The 26,893-nt window shown below is 30.7% G+C and overlaps 1 protein-coding gene across 2 annotated transcripts in view; it reads right to left on the bottom strand.

Annotated features, from left to right (window-relative positions):
• Positions 1 to 26,625, bottom strand: part of Rip11 (Rab11 interacting protein) — a 149,430-nt gene extending 122,805 nt beyond the window's left edge. Inside the window, exons 1-2 of one of the 2 annotated variants that reach the window (XM_075362408.1) lie at positions 26,279 to 26,625; positions 21,046 to 21,084 (exon numbers count right to left, since the gene is read on the bottom strand). In XM_075362408.1, coding sequence (XP_075218523.1) covers positions 21,046 to 21,084; positions 26,279 to 26,309 — 70 coding nt within the window. In that variant the 5' untranslated portion in view covers positions 26,310 to 26,625. The remainder of the gene's footprint in view (positions 1 to 21,045; positions 21,085 to 26,278) is intronic. The other variant, XM_075362410.1, reaches the window with a different exon arrangement.
• Between the last annotated feature and the right edge of the window lie 268 nt (positions 26,626 to 26,893).

Below are 26,893 nucleotides of genomic sequence, written 5' to 3'. Positions count from 1 at the left end.
AGTTAAATTAACTGACAACAAACATATAATTGACATTCAAAAATGCGAAGAAACCACTGCTGCTGTTGTGAGATATCAAGAACACACACGTTCAAAAACTCAGAAGAGAAAAAAGACATGATTCTTCAATCAACATCCCAATCGTGTTCTTTCAGCACGTCGAAAAAGTATAAACGATGTTCGAAACCTGTCAGCGGACTCGACAGTTTTGATTTAGGTGTATTTAAAAGAACAGTTAATGAATTTCATTCAAAGAATGAATTACCTACTTTAAAAAATATATGGCAAGAATTTCAGTCATCTACTGATTTTAAAGGCAGTGAATCAACTTTAGGTGTTATTTTGAAAGAGATAGGTTTCAAATGGCATACAACTGAATACAACAGAAAACTTTTAATTGAGAAATCCGATATCAGGTGGAAGAGAATTGAATATTTGCAGGCAATGGCTAAGTACAGACAAATCAATAGTTTATTTGGATGAAACATACGTTCTAAGTTCGTATTGTTCGACAAAGTTGTGGTTAACGTTATTAATGAGGGACTTCATGTGCCGATTAATAAAGGTGACCGTTTAATAGTAATTCATGCCGGAGGAGAAATCGGTTTTATTCCGAACGCATTACTAACTTGGAAAGCCAGTTCGAAAAGTGGCGACCACCATGACAACGTGAATACAAACAATTTCATGAAATTGGTGCATGAAAAATTGATTTCAAATCTTCCAGTAATGTCAGTAGTAGTTGTTGATAACGCCCCTTATCACAATACAAGTACCGATAAAGCGCTAAATTCGAACTCCAGAAGAAAAGATATGACCGATTGGCTGGAGAAAACTCCTATTCCGTATAGTTCAAAAATCCTGAAACCACAGTTATATGAATCAGTAAAGTTGCATAAAACTAAAGTACAAAAATATCACTTGGATGAACTTTTGAAAAAAATATGAGCATCGTATTCTTAAGACACCCACCGTACCATCCTGATTTGAGTCGGATCGAGACGGTATGGTCGGCCATAAAAGACATGCGTTGAACACATTTTCTTACACAAATGTTGAAAAATAAACTACGGAGAAAATTAATTCCATGAAAGAAGATGACTGGAAACCCTATTGTGAAAAAGTAAAAAAAAATATTGAAAAAGAGTATGAAAAACTGGAACCACTAATAGTGAAAGTGACAGTGATTCGTTTAGCGAGGATGGTGAACTTGCTAGAAGTTTGAATTAGATGCATGAAGAAAATTCAAGTACGCTTTTGTTTATTATTAAAAATTAATAATTTAATACAAATAAAGGTTATAAAAGAATTAATTACGTATTGCTTATAATTAGTAAATGTAAATATGATAGTTATTACCGTGTACAGTATGATAAGTAATACTTCGATTTGATATACTCAGACTTGTTTGACTTGATGTTTTCAGGCCGAGTTCAATACGCACAAGCTCGTACACTGGCCGGGCCTAGTATACTTACGAGGTCCATTAAATATAACATAATAATATTAAATACATTTCTGTTTAATAATAATGACCTTTCCGTGGGGACTACGTGTGAGGTTAGAGTGGTGAGGTGATGCGAAAACCTCGTGCGAGACTAGACCGATCATCATCAACTGGTAACAAACGGGGTAATAAAAAAACGACAATAAATCGATCAGAAAAAAATGAAAACATGGTATGGAAAAAAAAGACTAAATGCCGTCATGCAACATTCAATTAAAAAAAATAATAAAAATTAAAAAACACGACTGCCAAACAATTAAACAAAAATTTAATAAATAAACAGAACTAAAAAAAGAAAACAAGGTATGGGAATAAAAGACTAAACATCGTTATGCAGTATTTAATTAAATAAAATAATTGGTTACCGATTCACTGTCAGACAGTTTTATTTATTTGTTTAAATATATTTTTCATGTTGTAGAAATAGCAGGTATTTAATGTTGTCTAATGATTAAGTACTCACCAGGTCTTACATCGATAAGAAAATTTTGTCCTTCAGTGAAAATATTTAAATGCAGTCGAGGGGGGCTCTTTAATAAAGAACAATTACTATTCAGAGTGGACTATTTAGTTAATAAAATTAAAACAGAACTTCTCCAGAAGACTAAAACACTTATTGCATTTATATGGGATAAAGCAATCTGTTAATAGTTTTAATTCATGTACTAATGTTATAAAAACACAAATTCCTAATCACTTAAATCTCAGATGTACAGAATGCTATTTGTGTCTTATGAGGGATAAGGTTGTCTGGCTTAGCTGACAAGCACTTCAACCATTAGACTCGCCGTACAGCAATTAGGTGGAAGCCACCAAGGCATGTTGACATCATCGATGTGGGCCTAACAGGGTCCAGCTTACATCTGCAGAACCAAGGATTAGAAAGTGCTCAGGGAAAAAGGAAAGAAATCCACCTGCAATTTTCTTTTTTAATTTATCACAAAAAGAAAAACTGTTTTAATATCAATACATAACATTTTTTCTAAGACTGATTGGGGAGAGAGGTCTGAAGTTTACACTCTCACCAAATCTGGTGATGATAATCTTCCTGAAACTATCTGAGTGCATGATGAAAAAATCACTCAGGGAAAAAATAAACTTTTGAGTAGTGAAATAATTTTTGTATATCAGTTCAATAGTTCCTAAGTTAAATAGTTCCTGACTAGCAAACAAGCAAATTAGTTTTAATTATTGAAAATTATGAACGACTTGCTTTCAAATTAATGGCACTTTCAGAGGCCTTTTTCAGAGCTAATTGTCAGCGACTTCCTTAGTAGAATCTCCAGTAGCAATTGTTAGCAAGTTGTTTATAATTAAAAAAATTATCATGTTTTGCCATGATGTTTGCACCGCAATAAATTAATAGTTTTGTTACAGCAGTTTGTAACTGTTTATGCAAAACGATAATCGCAACAGAAAAATCTGTATAAAGCATTTTCTCTTACTTAAAAAGTAAAAAACCTGCATCAAGAAATCTATCGTATCAAACTTCAATGTACATATAAAGCAAAAAGTTGCTGATACTTTTAAAAGACAACTTTTATTACTTATTCAATGCTTAACATTAAAATGGGTGTTCTTGAAATCCATTTCTAATAATGTTTATTGAAAAATTATTAAATCTGTAGATCTCTTTTTATGCTGGTTTAGACATTTTTATTTTTGAATTGCTCATATTTTCTTAAAGTTTGGTTTTGAATGACATGTTCGGCTTTACCCCCATAAGTGTACTCTAATTCAACATATTTTATTTGAAAAAAAAACACGCTTTTTTAGGATATTGGTTTTATAAGTATTTCATGCTTATTAATAAAAAATTAAAATTAGCAAATAAAAATAAACTTAAATACAATAACAATAAATTCAATAGTTTATTTCAGAATAGTACAAGGGGAAAAGAAAAGAGTAAAATTTAGATTATTAACTTGTTGTTTGACTGTAACTAATAATTTACAAAATATTTATAACTCAAAATTTGTGTTTTAAATTTTCTAACCTCTGTGTGAAGCAGTAATATTCTAATCTTTCATCTGGAGAGTCAAAAGGTTTGAATCCTGATCTGGTTTTGAGTTTTTCATATGCTAAAAAATGTTCACGTTGTATTCCTATCTACAATGTTACGTGGTGAATTAATAGTTTCAAAATTTTCATAATATGAGTTAAGACTATGAAATCTAACTTTGATAAAATCAAATGTAAAAAAAGGTCAAGATTTTAAATCTATGTATGAAAATCTGACCTTTATTAAAAAATTAAATACTAAAGGTTTGTTTATAATTTGTTAATATTTAATTTTATTTAAAAAATTCTAAAATCAAGATCTTCTTTGGTATCATGATGTATAATCTGACATCAATATACAACATTGAAAGTTAATACTCAAAGCAAAAGATTTAACTTAAATTTTAATAAAATAACTCTTAATAAAATGACTATTATATAAATTTAATACAATCTATTTTTATAAAATAAATTCACTAAGATATTAAATTTATTTTTAATCTGATGATTAAAAATAATTCTTTTATTCATATGTTATTAGATTAATTGAAGAATGTAGAAATTGAATATGTGACATAATAATTAATTTAACAGAGTTTTCAGGCACAGTCTTCATTTTTTATTTAAATAAATAGCTTTAACCTTGAACCTAAAGAAAATAATTTTAGCTTGACATACAGAGAAGAACTTATTCGGGATGTAATACTTACACACACTAAAACTAGCCGTATACAGCTATTGCTTGGGTAGCCTTTAAATAAAAACATTTAAATACATAGAAAAATAAAACATTGATCATTAGATATATTTTGAGTAACTATTAAACATAAATTTAATTAGTTGAGTAGAAAATACGACTAGATAAGTAAACAATTTAGTAAAATCAATTATTAAATTGTCAATATTTTTCCTCTGTACTAATTAATTAATTCACTAGCAAAAAAAAAAAAAAAAAATAATAATAATAGAGGACTCAAAATTTATTGATAATATTATTACCATTATTAGGAACATAGTTCAACAGAATTATTTCAAATTTAATAATATATATTACACAAAAGAGAATACTTTACCGTTGGGATTCCCTTTATCAGCTGTTATGTCTGAAATTTATTTACAAAAATTCAAAAATAAAATAGTTTATGGTATTAATCATATAGAAAAAATTCTATTATGGATTCAGTATGTTGATGATGTTTTGGTTATCCTTAATCCTGTTATAAATGATGAGCATCTTATAATACTGAAAAAACTCAATTCCTATCATGATAATTTACGTTTGAAACAGATAAATACAGAAAAATAAATTTTTTAGATGTTAATATTGAGATTAATAAAAAGCATCAAATTATAACATCAGTATATAGGAAACCTACAGCAAGTAAAATAATTATTAATAGAAAATCGAATCATCCCTGGTCACACAAGATTAATATATTCACAAATATGATAAATAGAGCAATACATTACACACATGACAACAAAGAAAAATTAGATGCGGAAATAAAAATTATAAAGGATATCACAGTAAAAAATGGATTAATACTTTGTCAATTGGTATTTATAGAAAATAAAATTTAAAATCTATTACTGTAACAACATTGAAACCTATAAATAATACACATAGCTTTGATAATATCCATATGAAATACTCTTATACTAATAATATTATTGAAAATTTAATTAATGTTTATAATGATGAAAAATATAAACCAGTATATAAGCCAAAAACCATATATAAGAGATTGAAAGAAATATAACGGTAATAATGATTTTAATAGTTTATGTGGCGTTTATAGAATAACATGTAATGACTGCAAATTCATTTTGGGAAAACTAATAGATCGTTTAAGCCAAGGTTTTCAGAACATTCTAGATATTATGTAAACAATAAATTAGGTTTTTCTAATGTTGCAGGCCATCTAATAAATAATAAACAATCTATTACTGACTTAGAAACTAACTTGAAAATAATTGAAATTACAAATGAAAGTGTTAATAAAAAAATTGGAAATTTTGGAAAAATACAATTTTTATAAACATAAAGGGAAATTCACCCTAATCAATCTGTAGACAGAGTTTGATAATAATGCTCTTATCAAAACTGCTATAGATAGCAGGACTTTTGGCAACATTAGTTAAATTTTATATTAAATTAGTATAGTGCTGTATTTAGTCACTAGCTACTAAATGTTTAAAAAAATTTTAATTGTTTGACTATACATATTTTATAATTGTAATAACTTGGTATTTTAATGTGTAATTTTGAAATTTTAATTTTAATCAACTGATGATGAGGAATTCCTCAAAAGAGCTATTGATACATTTCTTTTTTGTCTTCAGTCATTTGACTGGTTTGATGCAGCTCTCCAAGATTCCGTATCTAGTGCTAGTCATTTCATTTCAGTATACTCCTACATCCTACATCCCTAACAATTTGTTTTACAAATTCCAAACGTTGCCAACCTGCACAATTTTTTCCTTCTACCTCTGTCTCTCCAATATTAAAGCGACTATTCCAGAATGCCTTAATATGTGGTTTATAAGTCTGCCTCTTCTTTTAACTATACTTTTCCAAATGCTTCTTTCTTCATCAATTTGCCGCATCACCTCTTCATTTGTTACTTTTTCCACCCTCTGATTTTTAACATTCTCCTGTAGCATAACATTTCAAAAGCTTTTATACTTTTGTTCTTATGTACTCCGATCGTTCAAGTTTCACCTCCATATAAAGCTATGCTCCAAACATATACTTTCAAAAATCTTTTCCTGACATTTAAATTGATTTTTGATGTAAACTTATTATATTTCTGACTGAAGGCTCGTTTTACCTGTGCTATTTGGCATTTTATATCATTCCTGCTTCGTCCATCAATAGTAATTCTACTTTCCAAATAACAAAATTCTTCTACTTCCATAATCTTTTCTCTTCCTATTTTTACATTCAGTGGTCCATCTTCGTTATTTCTACTACATTTCATTACTTTTGTTTTGTTCTTGTTTATTTTCATGCAGTAGTTCTTGTGTAGGACTTCTTGCGATGTCCTCCTCAAAAATCTTTTTTACCTCTTCCTCAAGCTTCTCTAAATTTCACTGATTCATCTAACACCATTTCTTCAGGATTTTAAACCCCAATCTACATTTCATTATCACTAAATTATGGTCGCTATCAATGTCTGCTCCAGGGTAAGCTTTGCAGTCGACGAGTTGATTTCTAAATCTTTGCTTAACCATGATATAATCTATCTCATACCTTGCAGTGTCACCTGGCTTTTTCCATATGTATATTCTTCTATTATGATTTGTAAACTGGGTGTTGGCAATTACTAAATTATACTTTGTGCAAATCCCCTTTTACATGTTTAATTGCTTCGTCAACTTCTTTGTATACACACTCTACCTCATCATCATCATGGGCGCTTGTAGGCATATAGACGTTAACAATCATTGTTGGTTTAGGTTTTGATTTTATCCTTATTACAATAAATTCTAAATTCACAATTAATTCTATCGCTATGCATTTTGAAATACTCTACTCTCTTCCCTATCTTCTTGTTCATTACAAAGCCTAATCCTGCCTGCCCATTATTTGAAGCTGAGTTAATTATTCTAAAATAACCTGACCAAAAGTCATTTTCCTCTTCCCACCGAACCTCGCTAATTTCTACTACATTTACATTTATCCTATCCATTTCCCTCTTTAAATTTTCTAACCTACCAACCTTTAGACTTCTAACATTCCACGCTCCGACTCGTAGAATGTTATTTTTTAATTTTCTGGTGACTCCTTCCTTAGTAGTCCCCACCCAGAGATCCGAACTAAGGACTAGTTTACCTCCGGAATATTTTACTAAGAAAGGCGCCTCCATCTTTGTTATATGAAAATGCAGAGAGCTATATTTTCTTAGAAAAAACACAGCTATAGTTTTCCATTGCTCTCAGCTGTGCAGTATTCAGAAGATTGATTGATGTTGATATGGTCGTTTAAGTCGTCCTGACCTACGTCCCTAATAACAACTACTGAAAGAGCTGCTGCCCTCTTTCAGGAATCATTCCTTAGTCTGGCTCTGAACAGATATCTCTCCGATATGGTTGCACTTTCGGTCCAGCTACTCTGGAGGGAGATTGATACATAAGTGAGAATAATAAAAATAAAAAAATATGGTAAGAGCTCTTGTTTGGTTCTGTACTGTGGTGGATTGCTGAATTATGTTTTTGCTTCTGAAATAAACAATTATAACTTCACCATTTCCAACTGAATTCATGCCAAAGAATCAACTTAAATGGTAAGACAAAATAACTTCCAATGAATGCTGATTTCTTACTACGATACCACAATAAAACTAAGAAATTAAAGAAAAAATATTAACTGGGTATTATTACAATCTGAAATGACAATCCAAATCGGGAAAACTAACCAGACTTAAATTATTTTTTTTTTAAATTTTAAGCAATAATAAAATTAAATGCATACACGAAGCATGACTTTATACCAATCCCAAAAATCATAAACCTCCTTCCAAAATGTAGTAAAACAAAGAAAAGAAACCACCCAAAACCCCTAAAGAAAATAAAAAGACAGCACCATAAAGACATACTGAAATCAATAGTAGAAGAATTTAAAAAAATGCAGTTGAGAGACTACCATGAAACCTTCAAAAAACTACCCGAAAAATATGCACCTCCAACGCTACTAATGGAGGCTCAAAACCATAATCTAGCCCATAACAATAAAGACAATGCGGAAATCCTAGCTAAATAATTCAACAAACTCCTAAACTGCGAAGAACCAACAGAACTCCTAAACTTCAACACCAGTGGAAAACATCAACCCTCCCATAATAAAAGTCTACCAAGCACTGGGTGAGATGAAGAATTACAAAGTGGTGGGAGAAGATCAGACCTTTGCAAAGATCTGGAAACAGTCAGGAACAACAGTAAAAATCACCCTCATCAACACCTTCTCAACAACTAGCCAAAGAAATACTACAACACTGGATGACAGCCTTCATCCACCCGCTACACAAAAAAGCAAACAAAACAGATCCAAACAACTAGAGATGAATCTAACTTCTAGACTCAATATACAAAATTCTTTCAAGAATCATCCTGAACAGGATCAGTTTACAGCTTGAGAAAGAACTAGGAGAATAGCAGGAAGGTTTCAGACCCTGGAGGAGCTGTCCAGGCCAGATCATAAGACTCAACCTATTAATAGATTACAACAAAAACAGAAGCAGAAATGTAGTATAACATTTGTAGACTTCAAGAAAGCATATGACTGTTTCCACAGAAAAATCCTTACTAAAAATTCTAAGATGCCTCGGATTACATCCCAAATTAATAAACATAATAAAACTGATCCTCACTTACACCAAGTCAAGAGTGAAATTCAGAGGTGGGTTCTCAAAACCATTTGAGATCAAAACAGGACTGCACCAAAGTGATGGACTCTCACTGCTATTATTCAACTGCGCTCTGGAAATGATAATGAGGGAATGGCTCAAAAAAAGCCCCAAAAATAAAAACAGGCCAAAAAATCTAAACAAACTGCATTGGTTTTGCCGATGACTTGGTACTGCTAGCAAACAACACTGATGAAGCTAAAACACAGATATTAGAACTTCAAAACATTATAAATAAAATTCGCCTCAAAATAGCATTTAAAAAGACAGAAGTTATGCCCCAAAAACCAACACAGTTAAAGGAAGTAAACATAAACAGTAATAAAGTCAAAACAGTAACTGAATTTAAATACCTCGGGGAAATAATAACAAACACCTAAACAAAAACCCTCAATCCAAACAAGAACAAACTAGCTAAAACACAAAAATTAACTTGGTATACCTACCGTAAAAAAGTCTATCCATAAATGCAAAACTAAAACACTACAACACAGTTATAAAACTGGAAGCCGCATATGTAGCAGAAACACTCTTCCACTTGAGCAAATAATCAAAGATTGACAGACTCCAAAGAAGAATTGGAAAAACCCCCATCAACAAAGAGTACCAGAAAGTACCACCATGTGTAAGAGGACACTGTTTAACATACTATTTGAAAGGACACTGTTTGAAATATACTAGGATTGCAATTGCTAAATTCTAGGATTGTGTTTGAATAAATTAAAAAATTTGTTGATTTATAACTAGACTGTAACGATTTTATTGACTTGAATTAAAGTACACAATACTGCTTGATAATTCAGTAACTGCAATAAATTAATTATGAATATACTTATGATGTGATTCGATTTTTGATTGTTGTCAAATATCAAGATTGCATTTATATATTAAAGATGTTTACCTTACAAGTTCCTAGCTAAGAATGAAAATTATTGCATGCTACAATAATGAGAAAAGAATAATCAGCTGATGGCAAAAGCCAGCTGGTCAAGCGATCATAAAAGCATAATACCTAATGAATAATAAGAAAATTAATACTTCTAACACTACCATCTTACAAAGTTTTAAACTGATTAATAGTTCTTAACATAAGTGCCCGCTAAAATCAAAAATTTTATAAAAATACAGATTGTTATAAATACAGAATTTGACTTAAAATTAAATAACAACATCACAATGAATTAAAAATTAAACAATAAAACATGAATTGCATAGCCAATATATTGTCAGATAATGACAGACAATATACTGTCAATATTATCAGATAATGGCAGTAAACATAACTTATGTACAGGCTTTCTAAACAGACCATTGGACATGCGAATGTTGACAACCCTAATTAGATTATCTGGTCCTAGATGTGTGCGAGTTACAATTCTATGCTTCCAGAGCAAAAGCGAAGTGTTTTCATTGGTGAGTAAAACTAGGTCACCACACAAAGATTTTGGGTGGGAAAATGCCATTTATTGTGCTGTTGTAAATAGTCCTTCGACCAACTTTTCGAAATTGATCAAATGAATCTTTGTAATAATTGGCATCTACCCATAAGATTAGGAGGGATTTCCATGAAGTTAGGATTGGGAAAGGAATTAAGAGGAGAACCAACAAGAAAATGACTGGGTGAAAAAGTTTCTGGGTCATTAGAATCAGCTGAAATCGTGAACATGGGTCGAGAATTCAAGCAGGCTTCAATTTGAGTTAATATTGTGTACAATTCTTCAAAATTAAGGATTGTGTGACTTACAACACAATATAGATGAAATTTGACGCTGGTGATAGCATTCTCCATAAACCACCAAAGTGAGGCGATGAGGGAGGATGAATAACCATATTATACGTTGAGTAGATGAAAACGATTGAATATTTGACTTGAAGTTTTTAGAGTTGAAGAGTTTGAATGACTCGTGAAGAGTGTTTCTGGGGCAAAATGAAAATTGGAGCCATTATCGGAGAACATTTGAGAAGGAAGGCCTCTATGAGAAATAAACCATTTGAAAGCAGTAATGAATGATTCTGAAGTCAAGTCAGAGAATAACTCCAAGTGAATAGCTTTAGGCTAAGCAAATGAAAAGTGCGATGAAAAATTTGATCTAAGTGTTAGATTTATGTCCGCCAATGACGATCACAATTGGACCACCATAATCTACAGCACAAGAAGAAAATTGTTTAGATGGAATGACTTGAGAAGGAAGTAACTGACCAAGTTGTTGGACCTGCTTTTTAGCATTAAACTGAAAATACTTTAAGCATTTGCAAATGATGGAACGAACAATTGCCTTGCCGTTAATTATCTTGTCAGATAATGGCAGTAAACATAACTTATTACAGGCCTTCTAAACAGACCGTTGGATGTGTGAATATCAACAACCCTAACTAGATTATCGGGTCCTAGATGTGTGCGAGTTACAATTCCATGCTTCCAGAGTAAAAGCGAAACCCACCGGGTTGGTCTAGTGGTTAACGCGTCTTCCCAAATCAGCTGATTTGGAAGTCGAGAGTTACAGCGTTCAAGTCCTAGTAAAGCCAGATATTTTTACATGGATTTGAATACTAGATCGTGGATACCGGTGTTCTTTGGTGGTTGGGTTTTCAATTAACCACACATCTCAGGTACGGTCGAACTGAGAATGTACAAGACTACACTTCATTTACACTCATACATATCATCCTCATTCATCCTCTGAAGAATTATCTAAACGGTAGTTACCGGAGGCTAAACAGGAAAAAGAAAGAAAAGAAAGAGTAAAAGCGAAGTGTTTTCATCAGTGAGTAAAACTAAGTCACCCACACAAAGATTTCAGATGGTAAAATGCCATTTATTGTGTTGTAAATGGTATAAATAGTCCTTAGACCACCTTTTTCAAACTGATTGTGTTAAGGTAAGAATGTTTAAAAATATAAATTAAATTAATTAAGTGGACTGTAAAACGCTAGTTAATCCCGACCGAATCTACGGGGTAAGATATTGGTACACAATGAAAAGAGATTGTGAAATTCACAATGTTTAATTAAACAAAAAAGAAAACACCTTAACTTATTAAACAATGAAAAAACTCCCTTGTGGAGTGCATACATCTGATCTATGTGAAACATTAACTCGCACTCCCAGAATGGTAATTAGAGAGTTGCTTATCAGCAGCTGCATTGCCAAAGCCACAGCACAGTGACTCACACACACAAAATGCATAAGCCCAGACAACCCAGCCGCCGACAACAAGCTTAAAGCAATTATTTAATCTAATTACTAAACAGATTGAATGAATCTTTGTAATAATTGCCAAATTCAACCCATATGATTAAGAGGGATTTTTGTGAAGTAAAACACCCAGAACATCCAATATTTTTGACAAACAGAATGATGTGTTAACTGAAAGCCAGAGTGCAAAAGATGTAGGTGTTCACTAACAATGATTAATCTTGTAATTTTTGTATCAGGATGCAAGATAAGAGGATGCTTGTTATGATAGGATAATGCAGAGTGTTGCAATCTGCCTCCAACCTGAAGTAAACTTGAATCATCCAGGAAAGGATCAAATGAAATAAGTTTACTCTATTCAGAAACAGATTGTTGGTTCTTAAGATCATCAATTTCTGTACCGAAATGTACATATTGACTGATGAATGAAGAAATTAAGAGTATGATTTAATTCCTCCGTGATCAAGGGACCAGTAATTCGATCAGAATATTTTAGTTTAGCATTGTGAATAAATCTAAAACTAAAACTAAGCATACAAATTAACTTAAATAATGATTATGAATAATGATTAAATTTACTTTAATAATGATATTTTACGAATGATAAATGAACAGTTTGGCGTCTTTCAATTAGACATTTAGGGTTAATGTCACATTACAAGAAACAAAGTTGTGATCATTTGGCCAATAGGATGAATCTTATGATAGCCAGTGTTGACCAAGCCACCACTATGATGACTCGATCAACTTATTGGGAAGACAACTTCTAGAGAGTAAATCTGCTGGATTATCAATACCAATTAGCTCTTGAAGCGTTTTGCTCTATTTCAGAAACCATATTGCTAACAAAGATTTTCCATTTGGAAGACCATCCATAAATCCAATGCAATGCTATAGTGGAATCTGAATAAAGATGAATTTCATCAATATTTGTATTTAATGAAGAAATTACCTTTTTTAGTAAACAGATAAGAAGTAAGTAACCAACCACAAAGTTCAAGCCTCGGCAAAGACATTAGTTTTAGAGGAACAACTCCTTATTTTAGAACAAAGTAGATTGGATGAAATTTCAAGATTTAAAAATAAAGTCTGTACATAAATACAACAAATGTAACCTTTCACAGATGCGTCAGCAAATCCATGAATTTGAAATGACTTAATGGTACTACCATTGTTCCATTTAATGGACCGATTTATATTTATTAAATCAATTGAATTTAGTCGAGTGTGCAAATCCAACTATTGAGATAATAATGTGTCAGATGTTTCATCCCAATTGATCTTGAATTGCCATAATAATTGCATAAAATGTTTATATGAAAATACAATGGGACCAATCAGAGCTAAAGGGTCGTAAATATTTGCAATTACAGAAAGAAGACTTCTTTTAGTACAATTTTTGGGATTATTGGTATGATTGCTTTCATAAAGTAATGTATCTCAATTGTTATTCCACAAAATTCCTAAAGTACGTATGTTATGATCTTTATTTAAAGAAATACGAGAATTGGCATGAAGTGATGAAGAAATTCCCTTGTTTAAAAACTGTTTGTGAAGGGGAAAACCATATTGTTCTAATAACTGAGAAATGTCAATTTTTAATTGAATGGCTTCATTCAGATTTGCTCCCGAAATAAGATCACCAACCAAAAAATCATTTCTTATTGCCCTGCAAGCAAGTAGAAAGATGTTTTCACTTTTATTTGCAATTTGAATAAAGCATCTAGTGGCTAAATGTGAGGTACTAGCTGTATCATATGTAACAGTTCTTAATGCAAAATGCTTTAACTCTTGTTCTGGAAAGTCATGCCACAGAATTCTTTGTAGATTAGAATCAGCAGGTTTGACTAACACTTGTCTATACATTTTAGTTATATCATAAGTGAAAACGTAATTATGAATTCTAAATCTGAGCATAATAGTAAACAGATCTTATTGAACAATATGACTAACTAATAATGTATCATTAAGAGATAGACCATTTGTAGTTTTGGCTGAACCATAAAAAAGAAACTCGAATTTAATTGTTGAACTGGATGGTTTAAATACTGCATGATGAGTTAAATAAAATACATTTGACTTACTGACTAACAAATCATCTGAGTTGAGTGCAGACATATGAGGGCTAAATGTAAATACTCCTTGATAAAGGAGGAATAATCATCTTCAAGACTACTTATTTTTTAATTTTTGTTCCGAAGATAAAAATCTACTTTTGGCATTAGCAAAAGAATCACAGAGTTCAACGTGATCAGATTTTCGAGGTAATGAAACAACGAACTTGCCTTGTTTATCATGAATGGTGTTATCAGGAAAAGGTTTTTCGCTGGCCAAGTGTTTGGTGATTGAAACATCAGAAGTGTCTTTCTCTACTCGCCAAAAGTTTTCAAATATGGACAAGAGATTTGTGTTATTACGAATAAAAAATGTAAAATAGTATTAGTGCCTTTAGTGTCTACAAGGAGACATCCAACAAGTATGTAACCTAATCTGGTTTCTTGGATAATAGGACACTGAAGGTAATGGATGATTTTATTAGAAAGATTAGATTCAAGTAGAATTGAGCACCTAACAAAATGTCAATGTTGTCTGTTACATTGAAATTTGGATGAGTTAAAAATAAATTATCAGGCAGATTGAGGTGAGAAGCATCAAATGAATGGACAGGTAGGTAATCTGTTATATCTGGCAAAACAGCACATTATACTTCGAATGTAAAATTTTCATACTGAGAATGAAGTTTGATTGTGATGCTATAATCAGACTGACATGATGAGTTATTTATACCCGATATAGGAAGATTATTTTTAGTAAGATTAAGTCATAACTTACGAGCAAATTTAAATGTACAAAAATTTGCTTGAGTGCCAGAATCTAGCATGAATAAACATTTCCATATTTGTCACTAGAATTACAAACAGCAGTAGATAAATTAATGTTTTTATTTGTTTGGAGTTTAAGAGAACAATAAATATTGTTTTTAGATTTATTGCTTTCTACCTTAGAATTGTTAACTTCATCTCTGTGAATCAGAGAATGGTGTTTTTTTAGAACACATTCTTATTAAAATATTCATTAACAGAATGACCTTTAAGTAAAAAATTAAAATAACATTTGTTTCAATTCAGAAAAGCCTTTTGCCTTTCAGTAGATAGATCCAGAAACTCTTTAGAACAATATAGATAATGATCTGACTTACAGAGTAAACACTGAATAGCTTTAGATTTTGAATAACAACTGACAACATTCTTTTTATAACCTTTCTCTGCATTATACAGCTTTTATTACGATCTTTACTTGATTTATTGTAATGATACTTATTAGGAGCATTGTTAATGCTTGTTTGTAAGTTTGATCCTGTGTTTATGTCAATATTTTCGAGTAACTGCCTTCTTGAATTAAGAAATTCTATGAAGCCTTTAAAATTGGAGAAATTTTTGTTTGACAGTTTTACCTTTCAAATTTTTTAAACATTAGAATCTAGTTTTGAAGTTAAAAACTGAATGACAACAAACGCTTAAGTATTTACAAGAATTCTCATGGCTTCAAGTGAATTCACACAAGAAGTTATTTTATTAACAGAACTGGATAAATCATTTATCAGTAGACTCCTTATTAATAGAAACTATTTTTAAAATATTTTCAACATTATGAATAGAGATTATATATTTATCAAATCTTTTTTTGAGTAAATCTAATGCAACCAAATAATTTTCATTGGTTATAGGTAAATCTTTGACAATAATCAACACTTCATTCTTTAACGTTGATTGTAAGTACTGTAGTTTTTGTATGTCAGATAAATTAACTCTAGAATGAACTAAATTATTAAATAAGAGGGTTATTTTTTTTTCAAGGTCCGATCGGTCACAAAATTAAAACCACACTGAAAATAAAAATTTTTTTATTATTAACAAATACTTACATAGTTACGCTATTTCTCTAAATAGTCGCCACTCCGATTTAGACATTTGTCGTAGCGTGGTACCAACTTTCCGTCCTCGTCAGAACGGAGCCGCCTGTGTTTTCAGCCATGTTTCTACGCTGGTCTGCAGTTCAATGTCTATGCCAAAATGTTGTCCTCCTAGCCAGCGTTTCATGTGAGCAAAGAGGTGAAAATCGGATGGAGCCAAGTCCGGGCTGTATGGTGGGTGATCAAACACTTTCCAATGAAAATGCTGTAGAAGCTTCTTTGTTACAGCTGCAGCGTGCGGCCGACCATTATCATAGAGAAAGACAATGCCTGATGACAACATTCCTCTCCGCTTATTCTGAATTGACCTTTGTAGATGTTGAAGTCACGGAGTATGAGGCTGCAGTGATGGTCATGCCACGTTCCATGAATTCCACCAAGAGAACTCCATTCCAGTCCCAGAACACAGTAGCCATACACTTTCTGTTGGAGAAGGTTCGCTTGAACTTCTTTGGTTTACTGGGAGAATGAGAATTCATCCGCTGTTTGGATTGTTCTTTTGTTTCTTCAGTTTTGAAATGGACCCATGTCTCATCCCCTGTGACAATTTTGTTCAAAAAATCTTCTCCTTCATTGGTGGTAGCGCTGGAGGAAGGCATCCATTCTCATTGCTTTGTGATGGTCGGACAGCATCTTGGAAACCCATCTCGCACACAGTTTGCGGTACTGAAGTCTCTCACTCACAATGGTGTAGAGAGCTGACCTTGAAATTTCAGAAAACGAATCACTCAATACAGAAATTGTGAACCAACAATTTTCTCGAATTGCCTCATCCACTCGTTCAACGAGATCATCGGTTGACACTCGCTTCCTTCCCTGACCGCCTGCATCATGAACATCTGTACGTCCTACTTTAAAGTTCCTGCACCATTGTCGCACTTTGCTATCACTCATTGAAGTTTCACTGTACACATTACTTATTCGTCTATGAATTTCAGTCGCATTATACCCCTCAGCCTGAAGAAATCGAATTACCGCACGCACTTCACACTTGGCGGGAGATGCTATTGTTGTAGATATGTTTACGTGCTAGCTGCGTGTTTAGAACTAAACGAAGTGACGCAGCGTGATTGAAGGCCATACTAGAGATGCTGCGCAACACATATGCGCAAAGGTTCATCCGATTTTTGTGCAGGTTTTTATTTTGCAACCGACTGGACGTTGAAAAAAAAATAACCCTCATATATTATAATAATGTTGCCAATCCAGCATATTTCCATTAAAAAATTGTAGATTTATTGGCTGTAACTGAATCTGATCGACACTAGTGAAAATTGGTTTAATGTCTTTGTCGAGTGATTTCTCTTAAATGAATGTTTGATCTATTAAATTTTTTAATTTACATTCAATATTTCATAGATCATGTACAACTTGTATCTTTTCCAAAGAGACAATGTCACCTTCGTCATCAACCTCAAGTTGTGATTGAATATTATCATATTTGCTTTGTAATTCAAGCATATTTCTTAATTTAATTTGTAAAGCCTAAGTTTCACCTTGTGTTACATCAAAATTAACCGCAAAGGTGTTAATTCTAGTGATTGAGGCCTTAATTACACCTCTTGTTTTGATTAGCTGATTTCTGTTCATGATTGATTGATTTATCTTAATGACTATAAATTAATTCTAACAAATAAGAAATAAATTAAATTATAATGAATATAAATAGTGTCGTGTTACAACAATGATGATGTAAATTCCAAGATGATGATTAGACGACAGCTTGGTGTGTTTATAAAGATAAAGCAGGAATGTTATGTGACGTTGAATGAACTGCTTGGTAATCAACATGTTGAGTCTATGACTATGATATCCAAAACATAGATATTTTCCAATGCTTAAAATAATGATGCTGATTTGATAGTATATAGTACTGACAATAAATAATTGAAGATTATTTAAAGCATGAATAGTAGTAATTGATAATACACCTTTTGAAATTATTTTTTAAAAAATAGATAAATACAGTAACTGTGGTAACCAATGACAAATGATACAACTTATCCAGCGTACATATTCTTCATTCATATCCATATCCTTTGTTCATATCCGGCTCGAAGGAGCAAAAAATGTTTAACAATCTTCCTAGAAATATACTAGGATTGCAATTGTTAATTTCTAGGATTGTGTTTGAATAAATAAAAGGATTTGTTGATTTATAAGTAGACTGTAACCATTTTATTGACTTGAATTAAAATACATAATACTGCTTGATGATGGAGTTAATGTGCTAAATTAATTATGAATATACTTATGATTTGACTTGATTTTTGACGGTTGTAAAATATCAAGATTTTATTAATATATTAAAGATGTTCACCTTATAAGTTACTAGCTAAGAATGAAAATTACTGTATGCTACAATAATGAGAAAAGAATAATCAGCTGATGGCAAAAGCCAGTTGGTCAAGTGATCATAGAGGCATAACGCCCTAGTAAATAATAAAAAATAAGCGGTTTAAACGTTACTACCTTACAAAGTTTTAAGTTTATTAATAGTTTTTAACAGAGACTAGGATTCTTTGGACACATCATGAGGATTCAAGATTTGGGACTTCTGAAACAGCTGGTACAGTAAAATCTCGACTTTAAAGATTACAGATAGATCAGAGAAATAAGAGAGAGGATGCAGGAAGATCAAAGAGAATGAAGGAGATTGGCATTATACCAGAAGACACCACAGACAAGATAAAATCAAACAAAAGAATGAAGGATAAAAACACTCGCTTCACACTCACAAGAAAGAAACTCATAACATGAACAAATTCAATACCAGAAAGGGCATGGAGATTGAAATGTATGAAAAAATACTGGGAGGACTGCAAGGCCCAAACACTCATTTTGAAGAGACTTGGATAATGGACTGACAAAAGTGATCCTATGCAGTCATAAAATATGAAGAAAAAAAAATTAAATGCAAAAGCTAAATCCCACCAACTTTCATATTACAACAAAAAAAAATTGAGGTGGCAGGTTAATTATTATGAACAAAAACGATTAACTGTAAAAATAAGAACATATTTTTTACTGAGAAATTTGTACCTGAATATTTCTGTGGTCCTGATACGTAAGGAAAAAGATAAAAAATCTGTTGAAATGCTATTAAATAACATAATACCTTCTGTTCACATGTCAATAAAAGTTTAAAAACTGATTTACATAAAAATAAAGCGAAGTAGGAATTTATATTTATTTTCAGGAACTTGGAATGATTAAGTTATCAACAGTAATAACTTCCTTTTGTAATAATCTATATCGATCTATTCCAACTACCATAAAACTTGGAAGAGGTGCTGCTGCTAAGAAAAGCAACCTGGTGAAAGTTTGGGTATCCAATCCCAGCAGCAAGCAAGGACAAAGAAAAAAATCTTGGAGACTTAGTTTACTTTGCAACTAAAGAAGATCCCACAAGATCAACGACATATAGACAGTAGCAATATAAAAAGTAGATGGATTTTGAAGGGGAGATGAACAGTTCAATCAAGAGCCCATAAGTAAGCAGCCTCTTAAGTAGATTTAAGGTACTTGGGACTCGTATCCTATACACCAGAAATAAGATAAATGAAAAAACAAGATGAAAAATATAGGGCAAGACTCATGGTTAATAAACTGAAGAAGACACAAATCAAGAAAATTGTAGAACAAGAGAGACAAGGATGGAATGAAATAATTTTAGCTGCTTGTGTTTTGGATTTGGGGAAGGGCTACCCCTTGAAAGAGGTAATCAAAGTGCAAGATACCAACAATCTCTACAACTACAAATGGCAGGAGTAAATTACTAAGTAAAACCTCATAGTTAAAATAAAATCACTCGATAAAGTAAACCAAACTAAGAATAGATTTGTTAATTTAAAGTAATATAGGTCAGGAACTGTAGAATACTACATCATGGATACCGGTGTTCTTTGGTGGTTGGGTCTCAATTAATCACACATCTCAGGAATGGTTGAACTGAGACTGTTCAAGAACACATTTCATTTACACATATACACATCATCCTCATTCATCCTCTGAAGTAATACCTAAATGGTAATTTCCGGAGGCTAAACAGAAAAAGAAAGAAGGTCAGGAACTGTCACAACTCATCTAACTTAATTGAATGGCAACTTCAGAAAAAAATAATCTCACAGTCAAGTAATGTAGTTGTCAATAAGGAGGTTTCAGCACAACAGTTTTTAATTTATGTTATGATGGCCATGTATTTTTAAAGCATTATTAACCACATGAGCAAACATAATTTGCTATAATTTATTTATTATATTTGTTTTATGAGGGCTATTCAAACTCAAAAATATGGGAAAAAAATGTTATTATAAACAAACATTATTTACATACCTATATTACTTCACATAGCTGCTACCCACACACAACTTGTGTACTGTGAGACTAGCTTTTGCAAATTCTTGTTAAAAAACTCTACCACCAGGTTACCTAGCTGATTATTAAACCTATCCATGAGTTCCTCATTGATTTTCAAGTACAAGACTTTCATTCTGGAGAAGAAGTAGTAGTCATTCTTGTCAAGTCCCAGCAAGAGGAGATGGTGAAAAAAATCTCTCAATGGAACTGCTCAGCTGGAAAACCTTTTGGATGTGTAAAATGCGTTCCACATTTCCTGGAGCACATATCCTATAGCTGGTTTATTTCAACAGTCAAATGGAAATAAATTTTGGAATAGCCAGTTTAATTAAAAGATTTATCTTGTTACACTTACTCAATTTCAGATTAGGAAGTCAGAACATTACTTTAGAAACATTCTGCAATTGTTTAGGATATATTGTTAGCTAGAATAGGAGTCGTGGCTTAATATAATTAATTTTATATGAAGATTAGAGAATTATGGGCAAAAACAAATTAATTGGAGAGGATGGTTGCCTGATAAATTTTTTAAATGTATTTTTGGTGATATGAATATCTTCACTTCCTCTCAAATATATTCATTTAAATCAAAGCAATTACTCACCATTTTTTCCTTTCGTTATTAATCCTCTTGCTTTTTGAACTAAAAAAAAAAAAAGAATAAACAATTAAAAAAAGAAAAGTATTAAGATTAAATTAGAATTTAACATAAACTCATAATTTTTCAAAAGAATTTCACAATTCTGAAATTATGACAAAGAAAATATCTACATGCAGTTGCAAAATATGTAGGCTACAATCACAAGAATTGTATAAAAAAATGAATTAATAATCTTTTTTTAAAAATAACATAGTTCTGTGGAAAAATTTACTTAATATGTAATACTACATATTATTACTTAAAATTTTAACCACATATTTTATTACTACAAAATTTATTCTATATATAAATATTACTTTTTAACAGTTACTTAAATAGTTCAACGTATCACTCTAACATCCTTTTCTGATCTTATCTTTTAAACAGAATACGTGAATACTCCTGAAACTTCATATATACTGACTTTCTGCATTTTAATCTAAAACAATTGCTTGCCACATGAACAATATATAAAATATGGCTTTTATATTACAGACTCTGGCAGACCTGCCTAATATATTTGTTACTAGATATGTGGGGAATCGCCCACATATCTAGGTGATCTTTATCACCCTAGATAAGGCAGGGTGGCAATTTTCTATGTTATCTAAACAAAAATGCATCAGAATGCCAAAATTATAATTTTTTGAATTTTGTGTGCATTAAGAATATTGAAATAAATGCTAAACAATACAACGGCCGTGTTTTATTTTTGTTTCTATTATCTGAAGTTTTAATTAGTGCCACCTAGTCTGTTATTACCATTTTTACATGAAAGTCCAATAATTTTCCTCATATTCCAAAAAGCATTAATTGCAGCATTTTTTTTATATCTATTGAAAAATGTAATCGTTTCATAAAAAAAATGATTACACAAATGATCGGAAAATAGGCTTTCAGAAGATCCAACAGGGGCCGTTTTTCAGCTCACTGATTGTAAATTATTATTTAATCTACTAACTACTGTTTAGTTAATCATTTTTAGTTAAAACTATAAACTTTTGAGAGAACAAACTTTTTTGAAACAACAAACTGAACAAAATTTTAATACGTTACTTCAAAACAGTTCCAATTCTCCTAATATCTGTGTTTAGTGACTGGTGCTATTGTTTTTATTTTGGCATCAGTTATTGTTAAGCAGACATAATTAGAAGTTTTAGATACAAGAATCACTTTAAAAAAGTGTTTGCATAATTAAAAAAAAACCATCACAATATATCATCAGCTGTTATGAAAGTGAAAATATTAATATTAATAAATGACTTAGGCACTGTCACCGAAGGTCACAAGTTTATTAAAAACACTTTTTTTTTTAAATTTGGTTGTTTGAATTTCAAGAATTTACATAGTTTTCAATATCAACCATCACAGACAAAAAACTATTAGTAATGCAGGTAGTACACAGTAATAATTAATGATGTCCACTATTATCTAGTCTCAAAACCCATGGAGTTTTGGTTGAATAGTATTCTTTATTGATTCTGCATCTCACTTAGGTGGAATGTGTCATTGTTTACAAATATCATACTGAATTTGTGGCATTTATGTGATATTTTTAAAATTTTGAATAATGTAGTAAATAACTATATATGTTTCTGAATTCCAAGGCAAACTGTATATGTTAATTCTCCTGCTCTGTATAGTAATTTTACCTGTCATTTGCATATTTAAGTGAATGTGCATCTGGTCTAACATATGCAGTATTTACTATTATAACTGCAGTTTAATTTGTATACAGCATGTGTTATTTGGGTCATTATGCTTTTGTAGCGTGTTTTTAGTTTGTCATAACTTACAAATTTATTATTAATTAATTCAAATGTGTATCAAAACAGAAAACATTTCAAAATACAAATCGACTTCAAATTTCTCACTTTCCAAGTACTTCCATACATCCACTGTTTCAGTACTCCCTAATGAAAATATCAAAACATCTTTCTCATGAACTTACCAAACACATGTGCATCACTGATATATAAAAAAATCATAAGAACACATTTGAGAATAAAAAACAAACAAAATATTAGCACAAAACAAGCTTACTTTACGCTCCAAAAAAAATACTGATCTCATATCCTTCCTGTGGGCCTCCTTATTGTTACCACATTAATAGAAATGTTTTTCTAACACAAATAAAAACACATAGTCACAATGCCACAAAATAACAACAGGCATAAATATATTGCTAGCAACATCATAAGAGTTGTCATCAACATTAGGAACAATTCTTAACACACAAACAAAATACACCACAAACTACTTCAATAAAAAAATAAATTTTCTTGATCTTACAATTACAAGAAATGGTCTACAAGAGCAGTTTCAAAATGTGTAGAAAAATATCAGTGAAAATAGGTCATCTCAATATCCAACCTCACATTACTGCTATGTTTTTATTAAAACCATGATTCACCAACGAAAAAAAGAATCGCATTTCCTAAACTCAACATTAAAAAATACTTCATACAAATCTATAATACATTTTTTATTGACTAACCCTGACGAATAAAAAAGCTCATTACTTGAAAAATCTGAATACGATATAGAATTATAAAATTTTGAGTGAAAACAAAACATACTGTCTGTACAAAAGACAATCTGTATAAGCATGATGTCCCAGGAATGCACAAATTAAAGTTCTGTGACTTCTCAATTATTTTTATAATGCATAAAAAAGATATGGTTTTATATATATATATATATATATAGTTTTATCATTGTTACAATACAGTGTCTCTATATTCAACGTTCGCTAACTATTTCACAGAAATAAATTGCAAACATACCAATATAAAGAAACTTAGTATTTCTAGTTATACACAAGAACCTATATACCTTAACACTCTTTAACACTAAAATATAAAAATACTCATATACTAATTGAGAAGACACATTTTCAATGGACCGCAGATGTGTTTATTCCTAAGACTCTCTAAAAGAAAAAAAAATATATTAACAATAAATTTAGCTGAACTACAGTGGTTAACAAGGAAGGCGGCAAAAGTTACAGAGTGAGTGTAGGAAAATGAAAATTCACATTAAATGTAAACTCGGTTTGTTGCTAAAAAAAGTTAATATTTCTAAATAAAATAGAAATTATTTTTGTTTTAAATTTTATTTGAATTGTAGTTTGTGATATAACTGGTCAGTTTTTGTCTATAAACAGATGCTACCCAAACTAAAGCCAAAATGTAATAATAAATACATTGAAGTAACAATTCAGATTTTAAAGTCTACACTCTTTTCATTAACATGTGGCCGTGCTTTAATTTTTCATGTTTATTTTTATTTAAATATTCATGCTACTGATCATCTATTATTTAAATTTTTTGTTCTGTACTTAATTTACATAGTCCAACAATAAAGAAAGATTAGGCTACTGAGTACATCAATTCTATGCATAATGAAAAAATTAATTATTTTGCAAAAAACTGATGTAAAAGACATATATAAAATGTTATAGTACAAAATAAAAATTACAAAGATTAGTTTCTTCTATTCTTTTATACAATAAATTTCTTTTTTTTATATAAAATTACAAATTGTTTAAAATTTTTCGAATTGTAAAGGCCAGCTAAATAAGAAGCTTGAAATTATATTTTTTTATATTTTCATGGTCAGTCTTCATTTTGAAGTATACAAAATAAATTTCTTTAGACTGCTACAAAAAATGACTTCAAAATAAGATTTATAATAATATTAATTTATTTTATACAGAAAAAAATTTATGGTATAGTATGGTTTCATGATTTTTTGGTATTACAGTACACAAAAGACGTTTCCTTGGATAGACAAAATGAAAATTGTGGCAGCTGCTACATTGGCTCCTATGTTTAGTGCCATGCTGGCATCTTCCAGTGACCAACAGAACAGCTGCTTTTTTTACTGGAGCTCAGTAAGTTGGTAACAGCATTCGAAATAGCTTCCTATTTGAGGTTTACATAAAAAATCCAAACTAGTGCCAAAGTGCTCTTAGGTGATGTCCAATAGAATCTTACTCCTCTTATACTTAATCAAACTAAATTGACCTCTAAATATTATTTATTCATAATAAAATATTTTCTTTTAGTGATTTAATTTGTATGATGTGGGATTTTCTACGTACATCTATTCTTTACTATGCAACTTGAAAGTAGTGGTACAGCCAAAAATTAATTATCGCTTAATAAAGAGAATGAACATTATGACTATTCTTATTAAAACAAAGAATTTGTACACAAAGTTAGTATTACTTCTTTAAAAATTATTTAATAATCACAATGAATTTCCATACAAAGGACTCACTTACGGCACATATATACTTCCATACAAAGAACTGCTAAAATTAAATATTGATAATTTAAATATTTTTTATCAAGAGACAAGCTACTCTAGTAATTGTTTAGCAAACAATACAATGTAGCTGGCAAAAAATAACAAAATTTAACTTAAATTACATACAAAATATTTTTCAATAAATTACTACTGAAAATGAAGCTGGTGATATACACTTGTAATTATTTACAGAAGTCATAATTAGCTATATCCATCATCGCACTGGCCATAATAATCATATTATTAAACCAACTTTCATTTGATAACAAATAAACGTATCATTCAATCAAGATGATGAAATGTGACTGCACTTGTAAAAAATATTCAAAATTAATAACTTTAAACTTAAGCTGAAACTCATCTATAAATATAGTATTAAAAAGTAGTAAACCATTTTCCACAACATAATCTCAAATTACACTTGGACAAATATAATTCTGATAATTACTAGGATTTTCATTAATCATAAGTGATAATGATGAAGTCTGATAACACATTGAAATACATTACAGTTTTAAATACTCCATATAATGATACTTAATTTTAAATCAATATTTAAATTACATTAAGATAAAAGGCTTTAGTGAAGCTAAAATGCAGATACAAAAGCAATCTTTATATTTTACTAAATTATCCAACGTTTTAACCTATTTATTGGTGGATTGTTTACAAACTTACAAAAATATTTCTAATTAAGATAAAACGGTACAGTAAACTTAATTTAAAACTTACAATCAATAAATTCACACTACCAAAACAAAAAATTAGTAATAAAAATACACATTTAATTACTAAAAAATTATAACGGGAATAAAGCAAGAATTCAATTCTTTTCTCATAACTGTCCTTCATCTTAGTGAAAATATTGTTAAAATAATCATACCTGTCACTTGAACGTGTGTTGGGCTCCACATTACAAGTTTAAATTATTTCCTCAATAAATAAATAAAAATACTAACACTAAGGTATACGCGCACAACAAACGAATAATTTTTAAATGTCAACGAAAGTCCGAATTAAACGACGTTCAGTCACACAGCCACAGCACCTCGGACTGAACATGTCCAGCAGAATTAATAGCAACTAAAACGACATTAAGATTCTTAAAACAGCTAGCGCTTCTGTCAGTACATGGAATAAACAATATTCGAGGTTCAGTGAGAATTAATATATCAGTAACATATCTTTATATTTTTTGGGTGATCGATTATTGTCATTTATAAAAATTAAGTTTTCTTCTCACTTTTTCAAATATAGCTTTTGTAGAAATATTGAATCAAGTTCACGGCGATTATGAAGAATTTAATTGATCCATTAAACGGCTATCGCAAACTAACAGCAAAGCGAAAAACATTTACCTTCTATTTTAAAGATATAGTGTATTTGAATATTGCCACTTTAGAAATCAATGAAAAAAAAATTGTAACGAAACAGTCATTTATTAATACAAATTTCAATATTTTATTTATGCTGGTATACAATAAAAGATGGAACGTTA

The sequence above is a fragment of the Lycorma delicatula genome, chromosome 4 (genome assembly GCF_047948215.1).
Source record: "Lycorma delicatula isolate Av1 chromosome 4, ASM4794821v1, whole genome shotgun sequence".
Taxonomy (NCBI): Eukaryota; Metazoa; Arthropoda; class Insecta; order Hemiptera; family Fulgoridae; genus Lycorma; species Lycorma delicatula.
Note: the sequence above shows the minus strand (reverse complement) of the source record. Positions and strands in the feature narration are given on the sequence as shown.